General features: G+C 33.1%; 1 protein-coding gene across 1 annotated transcript in view; it reads right to left on the reverse strand.

The window, feature by feature from the left end:
- Window positions 1-206: 206 nt before the first annotated feature.
- The window catches only part of POT1 (protection of telomeres 1), a 74,830-nt gene continuing 64,756 nt past the window's right edge, over window positions 207-10,280 (reverse strand). Inside the window, exons 15-19 of the mRNA XM_007450766.1 lie at window positions 9,430-9,565; window positions 5,713-5,801; window positions 3,814-3,905; window positions 2,188-2,293; window positions 207-418 (exon numbers count right to left, since the gene is read on the reverse strand). Of these exons, the coding sequence (XP_007450828.1) occupies window positions 306-418; window positions 2,188-2,293; window positions 3,814-3,905; window positions 5,713-5,801; window positions 9,430-9,565 (536 nt within the window). The 3' untranslated portion in view covers window positions 207-305. The remainder of the gene's footprint in view (window positions 419-2,187; window positions 2,294-3,813; window positions 3,906-5,712; window positions 5,802-9,429; window positions 9,566-10,280) is intronic.

Raw genomic sequence — 10,280 nt, forward strand, 5'->3', positions numbered from 1 at the left:
CAGCGTCCCCGAAAGGAGGGGAGCAAAGAGGAAATGCAAACACAGTCCTTATCTATTCGATGCCTCTCTTTTATATCCCTCACAGCCACCACACTGAATATCTTGAGCAACAGGAACATTTTTAACTTATAAGAGGGCATTAAGATAACACAATGTCTATTTGTCAAAAAAATTTTAAATACTGGCTAAAATGGAAAATAAACTACAGCGCTAACATCTCTTATGTCTTTTATAGCAGTCGCATAGAAAATAGTAATGTTTTCCAAAATTATAGCATTTTACCTATGCTAAGTTGAATGTCAAAATTAGATAAGATCTTCTGCAACTGTGGTGTCAAAAATCTGATAGCAAATTTGCTGCTCCGCTCCACTTGTGACATTATATGACTTGATGAAGCATTCCAACCATGGATATGCATCTACAAATCAAAAAAAGAAATGCTATTTAACCATTAAAACTAAACAGATAACTCTGAAATATGTATCTAAGCATAATGCTTAGCTAGTAAAATTAACATATTTAATTCAGCTTGAAAAGTAAATAAATACACTAACCACATTTACCATTATCTGCTCTTCCAAATACACACTGGTTTCATGTTATTGTTTTGTAGCAATTCTGACTAATTTGAATTTTTTCCCAACAACAGGAAAAAGTCATTAAATGTGGGGTTTTTCAAAATATTTGATAGCAAAGGTAGTAATCTACGTCATTCCCAACTTTTATTCTTTTTTTTTCTGCTTATCACTTACTGATCTGCCCGTTTTGTTTTTCTTGGTTGACTGCAAAGAAACCAGCTCGCCCTTACATCTGTCTAGTTGAAATTCCCGTCAGGTACCAGGTGTCGTGTCCAGGCAATGTTGGCAGCCATATCCCAAGCTTTGGTCATGACCACAGTAAATCTGTTTATAACTTCTAGAACAGTCTGTTAATATTTCTTGAAGTTTAAATTTGAAAGACATTTAATATAGTCCTCACTATTGGCAAGGGTCAAGCAAGACGGGCACTCTCCTACACTGCTGGTAGAACCATAAATAGGTAAAACGCTCTTGAAAAGCAATCTGGCAGTATGTATCAAAAGCCTATCAGGCCTATGCTTTTTGATATGGCAGGTTTTTTGTTTTTTTTTTTGCGGTATGCGGGCCTCTCCCTGTTGTGGCCTCTCCCATTGCGGAGCACAGGCTCCGACGCGCAGGCTCAGCGGCCATGGCTCAGGGGCCCAGCCGCTCCACGGCATGTAGGATCTTCCCGGACCGGGGCACGAACCCGTGTCCCCTGCATTGGCAGGCGGACTCTCAACCACTGCACCACCAGGGAAGCCCCGATATGGCAGTTTTATTTGCAGAAATTTATCCAAAAGAATCCAAGCAGCCAACAAAAATAAAAGCTGACATCAAATAAAAGTATGTAGGTTAGACTTAGTTATGGATGTACAAAAACTATCTTTTTGGAATTGTTATAAAATGCAAAGACTGACCAGGGGAAAATAATACCTGACTTAAAATAACCTATAAACGTTAAACTGACAAAAGCTAGATCTGCAGGTGGTAAAATTTGTTACTGATGAAAAATTGTTAGAAGTCAAGTTGTCTTAAAATGACTTAGATCCACAAGTTTCAATGCAAAGAGAAATAATGGCCACGAAAGGAAAAATCAGTGGCAGTAGGTGTAATCAATACAATTTGACCTTAAGACTGGTTGATCAATCAAATGTTACACAGGAAACAACTAAAGCTGTTTATTTAGTAAAATAAAAACTTGTAAAATCTGAAACTAGTTAATATTGAATAGACAATTCATCAATGAATTAAACAGGCTAAATGAGTTTGTTATAGGAAATGTTTCTTGTCAAAATTTCATCCCTGTTGGTTTAATTTCAACTGTTTGTATGCATAAGCATCATATCAAATGTGCTTGTGATCAAAATTGCCTCCCCCTTGTTATATCAATATTTCAAACTATTTTAAAAAACTTTTTTCATTTCAGGAATTATGATTCATACCTATTTTATCCCTGCCACTATCTTCATCAATAGGAAGATCATACAGTATAAACAATCACTACTTAGTAATTTATTTGGATTCAGATTTCAAAGGTTTTAATACCTCTAAAAGTCCATAGCTTAGCCATATGCTAGGTATTATTTCAAGGAAAAGAATGAATGGATTGTTAAATATTACTGCCTACCAATTTTTACTCCTGGAGGACAAAACATATCCATGATCATATCCATACTTTGCTGAAGGCCATCATTGATTAGGACTTCTGACGCTGGAATCTGGAAAAATTTTTCCTTAAGAAAAATGTGAAGCTATAATTAATACAAAATTATTTGAATATTATCTAATTAAAATAATCTAGACTATTTCACCATATCAATATCATAGAATTTATAAACTAGAGTGCTAGTCTAAACTCTAAAATCTGATTTACTACTTTAATCTAAATACAGCTATGATACATATATATAAAATCAAGTTAAACCTCTCTGACTTAATGATAAGAATGATTAGAATACAGTGAGGCTTACTATTCTCTTGATAGCATATGTATTGAGCACCTACAATGTCTAAGTGTTAAGTTTAAAAGAGTTTAATATATAGTATATATTTATTTGTTTAATTTTTTTTTTCTCCTCTCCTATTTATAAGTTCCAGGAGGGAAAGGAGTTTGCCTGTTTCACTCATTGCTATATCCCCATCACAAAGAGTAGCACTTGGCATATAGTAAGTGCTCATTAAATACTTATTTAATAAATGGATAAATAATTTATTTAGGCAGGAGAAAAACTGTCCTCAACCTTACCCCAGATTTTTCCCAATGTGTGTAGTAAAAAATTTAACCTCATTGGCCTTTGCCCTTGGTTTCTGAGAGGTAATCTAAGCCCTTGGAATGTCATGCCTCATAGGAGTATTCTTTTTTGCCTGGAGACCCTGGGTCACTCTAACACTGTGATTTAGGGTGGGGAGTTTGGAGCATGTGGTTTTAACTTGACCACTGGAGGGGCTGAAGATTGAGATCAGTCACATGGGCAGCCAACCATGACTACATGATGAAGCTCCAAAAAAAACTCTGGACACTAAGGCTCAATTGCGCTTCCCTGGTTGGCAATACCTCACGTGTACTGTTACATATCATTTCCAGGAAAGTAACACTGTCCACTACTCCATGGGAAGAGAACGGAAGCTCCATGTAAGAAACTTTCCTGGACTCTGCCCTGTGCACCTCTTCCCTTGAGGATTTTAACCTATATCCTTTAGCTGTAATAAATTGTTAACAGTGAGCATAATAGCTTTCAATAAGTTCTGTGAGTCCTTCTAGCGAATTATCAAAACTAAGGGTGCTCTTGGGGACCTCTGAACTTTCAACTGGTGCCAGAAGTAAGGGTGGTCTTGGGAACCTCCAAACTGGTACTGTCAGAAATGAAGGTGGTCTTGTGGACAGCTACCTAGCTTCACACATAACTATCTCCCTATCAAAGTACTTTCATTCTCTCTAATATGAAATGTGGAGGCTTTAAAAGCCCAGTGAAATGCTAATAGATAATGCCTGAGGGTGTGGCCATACCTCTGCCTTTGGCTCCTGGAATAGAACTTCCTCAATTTTTCATTATTCACATATTAAGATTTACAGTGTCAAATCAAAAGAGAGATAAATACATAGACAATTTAAGATTTATGTGCTTGTCTTTTATTTATTCTTCAGAGTTGCCTTAAATCTCCTCAGTAACAGAGTATGCATGAATAAATATATTAAAATTTTAAAAAGTACTATTTTTTAATTAGAAGTATCTTCACTACCTCTATTACTTACAGAATCCATGAGGTAAGCTTCCAATACTCCTGTTCCATCGTCAAGAGTAAATGTCATCACAAACACATGTTGGAGAGGTACAATACCCAGTACTAATGAAGGAAAAAAGTTGAAACCATATGAATCTCCTATGCCTTAATCAAAGTAAAGAAAAAATTGTTTTATGATATTAGATACCTGTTAGTCTTGTTTACTAAAATAACTCAAGAGATTAAAAAAACTTATCCCTTTCTGTTCTCTAATACCAATATATTAAGCTCATTTTAGAAGGGTAATTTTGGAACATTACACTACACCTGTGTAGGGATAATGACTCATGAGCAATAGTATCTTTTTAAAATTAAATATTAATAGAGCATTATCTTTAAAATAAGTTGATCTTGATAAAAAAACATAAAAACCAATTCATGAAAGGCAATTCAGAAACAGCATACAGTTCAATAGTTAGGATTTTTTAACATGTCTCTCTCCTTTGTATTTTAAGCATAGGGATCGATTATTTTTTAAGAGATTTCATCTGGTTGGATGATGTGAGAATCTGAGATTTCATAATTTGCTAAGATGAGGAAAAAGGAAGAAATTAAAGAGACGCTAAATCATGAAAATTTATAGGTTAAAATGAACATCTTACTTTGTGTCTGGAAATGGAAGACATTCAATATGCTTATATAATGGAATATTGTCTTCCATTTGTGGAATCCATATTCAGTAATAAAGGGAGCAAGTAAAACAAATAAATTAGGGCATACAGACATGAGAGAAAATGCTAATACAGAGGAATTGATTTTTAAGATTCAGAAGTTCTCGATAGGCATAAACTGTGAGCTAAAACCAAGAAGGATGAACATAAAACCTACCCCGAGGGACCATATAAGCAAACAAAAAACTACATTCAGTACAGGATGAGGAGACCAAGCTTGAAGCACATAGTAAGAAGCTCATGCAAAAGTAACCTGGAATTTCACTGGACCACAAACAAAATATGAGTTAGCAGTATTATATAGCTGGATTAAAAGAGAAAGAAAATAAAACCAAGTATACAAATAAATATCTACAGAATAAAATTTTCAGGCAAGTAGGAGCAGTATCCAATCTTAGGTAAATAAAGGTTTTCTTCATATTCTGAATTGGCCAACACCTGCAGCTCTATTTCTAGCTTTGAGGACCAAACTTTGAGAAGAGCATTAGTAAAATGGAATGTTTACTGAAGAGGAGAAATAAAATAGTAAGGAATGTGGGAAAGTACCAAAGGAAGTGAGGGTACCTGCTTGGAGAAATAAAGACTCAATGAAAACTTGACAGATTATCTTCAAATGTACAGTTTGTTGATTTTATACAAGAGGGAACAGATGTACTTTAATTCTAGTACACAGAATGTGGCCCATGTTAAAATTATAGGTAAGCAGATTTTGCCTCACTGTTAAGTACTGCACCTAAAAAGTAAGATATGTTACCTTGCAATGTAACGAGTCCCCAGTCACTGAAGAATTTTAAGCCAAGGCTGGATGACCACAGTTAATAACGTGATGTAAAAAGATTCCTGTTGCTCCCGCTAAAGACTTGTATTGGGTAAAAAGTTGTAATAGCTATCTCTACAACCCTTTTCAATCCCAAGATACTATAAGCTGGAGAGATTTTTCACAAGTTGTATTTATGATTACTAAATTATTAAAATGTAATAATTGAAAAACATTGGCAGATGCTTGAAAGTAAGTTTACAATTATTTTAAACATTTATACTTTTATTATGACCACTGTGAATGGTTATACTTAAGGACAATTAAACTTAAGTTCAGCCTTTGCTCTGGTTTTACAATATCCACAAATATTGAAATATTCCCAGTGAGATCACCTTATACAAAGACAGTTACAATGACAGGACACAGAAACTTAGCTTACCTTCTGCCACAGAAGAAGGAATCCACGATGTTTTATCAACCAGGGAATTCAGATTCTGTATTGGTCTCAAACTAGAACACTGTTTACACCTAAATTAATAAAAGAAAAAAATGATTTATTATAAGTAATTATTACAACTCATTTAATTATTATAACATTTTTGCCATTCAAGCATGCAGTTTAAAAAGTATATTATTAAACAAAAGAGCACTGCACTTCCTGTACTGTAATGTGCATATTACAAACAAAATTACTAAAAAAAATAAGCTTCTTACAATAGAAGCAATCTAAAAAGATAGTACAGTTCAGAATAAACAACTATAAGTTGACAACGAGAGAGGTTCCAGGTGCAGACTGTTAATTAATTTGGCTAATTTCCTTATCTGGTAAAACAAAAAGTCTAAAGAGACAAACTCTAAGGACTCTTTCATTTTATGGCTCTGTGCACAATATGGAATAGCCAAGGTCTTAATTTTATAAATATAGCAACAGGAGAAAATTATTCTAAGGAAGTCAGTACTAGCACATATTTAGAGGATCATAGTTTATGATGCCTAGTACTATAGTTATCCTTTGTATACAAATCAAGCTAAAATTACATAATACACTAAAATTGCATATTATCTAGTACAGGTATTTTGCTTTACTTACATACAAACATTTTAAGTATAAGCAATTTAGTTTTTACTATATGTATTAATGTTTAGGAGATGCTGATGAGAAAATATGCTTGGATAAAAATATAAAAATCAACATTCAAAAGGTTCATGCAGATTCCTTTTCATTTGCAATCTGGGGGAAAACAGAGGCTAACTATATTAAATGTTATCCCCTTCCACTCTTTAAATACATAGAAGTTTTTTCTTTAACAGAAAAAGGTAATTGAATGATGAGTATTAGTTTCTTAAAAAAAAAAAAGGCTGTGATATTAAACTTTAGACATTGAGAAAGCAAGTATACAAATTAAAAATTAAGAGTAATAAGCATAGGGCTTCCCTGGTGGTGCAGTGGTTGAGAATCTGCCTGCCAATGCAGGGGACACAGGTTCGAGCCCTGGTCTGGGAAGATCCCACATGCTGCGGAGCAACTGGGCCCGTGAGCCACAGCTACTGAGCCTGCACATCTGGAGCCTGTGCTCCGCAACAAGAGAGGCCGTGACAGTGAGAGGCCCGCACACCGCGATGAAGAGTGGCCCCTGCTCACTGCAACTAGAGAAAGCCCTCACACAGAAATGAAGACCCAACACAGCCAAATAAATAAATAAATAAATTTATTAAAAAAAAAAAAAAGAGTAATAAGCATAAATTAGAGAATGCATTACTTCCGAAGTAAAAAAAGAGGAAAAAGGAGAAAAATGAGAACATTTTTATACATTAATCCAATAGAAGACTGGAAAAAAAAATAAAGTAATAAGAAAAAAAAGGGTGGGAAGAGAAACAATAATAGCATGATAAGTGGAAAACAACAAGAAATACAGTATAGAAATAAAACCTAAATGTTTCAGTAGTTAACATATTTTAAACTCATCTATTAAAAAACAACTAAAACCTACTGATAAGTATTTATTTATGAGACCTACTAAAATATAACAACAAAGAAACATAAAAGCAATGGGATGAGAATAAGATACACCATGCAATTACCAACCAAAAAAACCCTCTGATATAGTAATAAGAAAACGAGAAAAAAATAAACCTTACAGCAAAAAATCACGATTAAAGATGAAGTCATTACATAAGGATATACAGTACAATGAATTCACCAGAAGATGAAATACCGAACCTGAATGAGCAAGCAAAAAGGACTCAAAACATATAAAACACACATTGACAGAATAACAGTTCACAAACCTACAATCACAGAGGACGTTAAGCACAGTCTCTAAGAAGTGATTAGACAGATAAAGTTACAAAGGAAAGATAAGTTTTGGATACGATTACCAAGCTTGCCTAATGGACATAACTAAACACTATTAAACACTAAACACAACTGTTAAAGAATACACATTCTTTTTAAAATATATGTAATATGTACCAATTACGAACTAACACATTCTAGGATAAAGCAAAACTAAACAAATCTCAAAGAATCATCATGAAATGCATCACGCTACTTGGTTAAAAAGTAATCTAACTAAAATACAAACAAAAACATAGTACCTAAAATAAGTCTGTGGAAAAATTTAAAATACACAGTGAAATAATTCATGGGCCAAAGAAATCATAATAGGAATTGCAAAACATTTAGAAGTGACAAGAAAAACACTACGTATCAAATCTTCAGTTAAAGCTATGGCTATTTTCTCAGGAGGTATATTACAGACTTAAATACAAATATTTAAAAACATATTAAAAATAATGAATTAAGTGAGGTAAGCATTCAATTAAAAACATTACAAAAAAGAAATACCAAGGAAACCTATAGAAAGTAAAGGAAGATAATAAAGTTAAGAACAATAATAAAAAAAATAGAGTATCAACAAAAACAAAAGCTAGTTGCTTTGGCAAAAAAGTTCAAGGGAAAAAAAGGAGCAAATAATATGAACAGATGAAGAGGAGATTTAAAAATCATCAGAAAGTACTATCAATTATTTTAGCTCAATAAATTTAAATTTTAAAGATAAATGAAATACTTCTCTAGAAAACGTTCATTAATAAAATAGATTCAAGAAGAAACAGAAATCCTTAAAAGATGTGTAACTTAAAAAAAAAAAAAAAGCATCAGATCCAGAAATCTAAGTAAAGTTTTACAAAAACTGTCTTGTCAAACATTTTGGTAAATATGACTATATTAATATTTGAAAAATCTGTAAAACAAAAGGAAGCATAGAGTTAAAAAGTACAGGACATACCAGAAGTTTGAAGAAATGCACATAACTGACAAATGTTTAGTGTCTCTCATATAGAAAGAATTTTTACAATCATCTAAACACACAAGAACCAAAACAGAGACCAGTAATTGAATAGAAAATGTGAATATGGAATTCACAGAAGAGAAAACCTAAATAGCCAATAAACATGAGACTTGTTTAAACTCCCTAGTCATCTAGGAAATGCAAACAAAAACAACATAGATACTATTTGATGCTCATCAGTCTAACAAAATTACAAGTTAGACTAATACCAAGAGCTAACCGTGGAAGAGAGCCCGGGGTAAACAAATTTTTACACACTGCTGATTGGACCATAAAATGTTACAATCATTAGAAAAACAATTTGGTATTTTCCAATAAAGCAGAAAATATTCTATAATCCAAGGTTTCTCAAAGCAGAGCACTTCCAGGGTGATTGTTTCATCAAGTGGAAACAGAGATTCTGTCTATATTGCCTCCTTCCAAACCTAGACTTCTGTTTCTAGCTCCTAATGTATTCTGATATCTTCCAGTTTCTCAGTGGAAACTCATTATAACTTTGTGGCACAGAAATTCTGGAATTCAATCACTTAACTTTTACTAGGATACAGCTCTGAACTTTCTCTGTAACTAATATCTAAATTGTTATGAAACAAAGCAAATGAATATTAGCCTTTGGGACAGCCTTAAACTTAGCATACTGTAGGCACTCAATATATATGGTATCCAAAGAATAGATATATACCAAAAAATCTAGTACCTATAAATTGCTACTAAATAAGTATCCGCTGAATATATAGTAACAAGTGGAATAAAATAATAAATAAAATTAAAAATTCCCCGAATTCCCATTATTGAAAACATACCCATAGTGATGTATTTTTCCTTGTATAAGGAATGGTGCTGAAAGGTCAAGGACTTCTAGGTCTTCAGGGCCAGATCTCACAGGAATTACACTATGAAACTTGTTTGCGAGTTTGCAGATTTCATTAAGTGTACCTCCTATTAAAAGAGAACAAATAAACCCTTCAAGTAGTACAAATATAAAGTAAGCAAACTGGGGCACTTATTAAGTAACACATGAGCAACAGTAAAGGACTAAAGGGATTGACAGAAAAAGACAATAAATACCATGAATTTAAGAGATTTAATGCACTTATACATTTATTGTTAAAAATAATAATTTGTAAGCTTAGGATCCTATTCACTGATTAAAGAAAACACTGAGCCAAAATGCTGAGATTTGAGCAAAATATAAGGTTTGTGAAATATGAACTTTTAAAATTTATACAAATTGCTCTTTATGCCAGGAATACTTTGGTCCAAATGATCTAAAAAGAATGAAGTTGAGAGTCAAAATATGACAGGATTCCCATTATTAAATTTGCTATATACTACTAATGTCTAGACAAATTCAGTCTTGAATTTGAAATAAATCTTTTCAGTTTAACACTGAATTTAAATATAGATGCAAACAGTTTATGTAATAGGAATTCCTGTAGAGTGTTTATTCATTTTTCCTATGAAAACCATCACACTTACCCTAATGCTATGACAGGGTGGGTATTAAAACCATCATGTTGGCTGAGAAGAAAGAGTATGCTCAACGGTGCACAATTATTAAAAGGCAGCATTATCTCTGATTACTCAAACCTACCGGTACCTTTTCTGGTGTATTTTTCACCTAGATTGATAATTCTTCCTCTCCAGGGAAAGA

The sequence above is a fragment of the Lipotes vexillifer genome, unplaced genomic scaffold (genome assembly GCF_000442215.2).
Source record: "Lipotes vexillifer unplaced genomic scaffold, Lipotes_vexillifer_v1.1 scaffold287, whole genome shotgun sequence".
Lineage (NCBI taxonomy): Eukaryota > Metazoa > Chordata > Mammalia > Artiodactyla > Lipotidae > Lipotes > Lipotes vexillifer.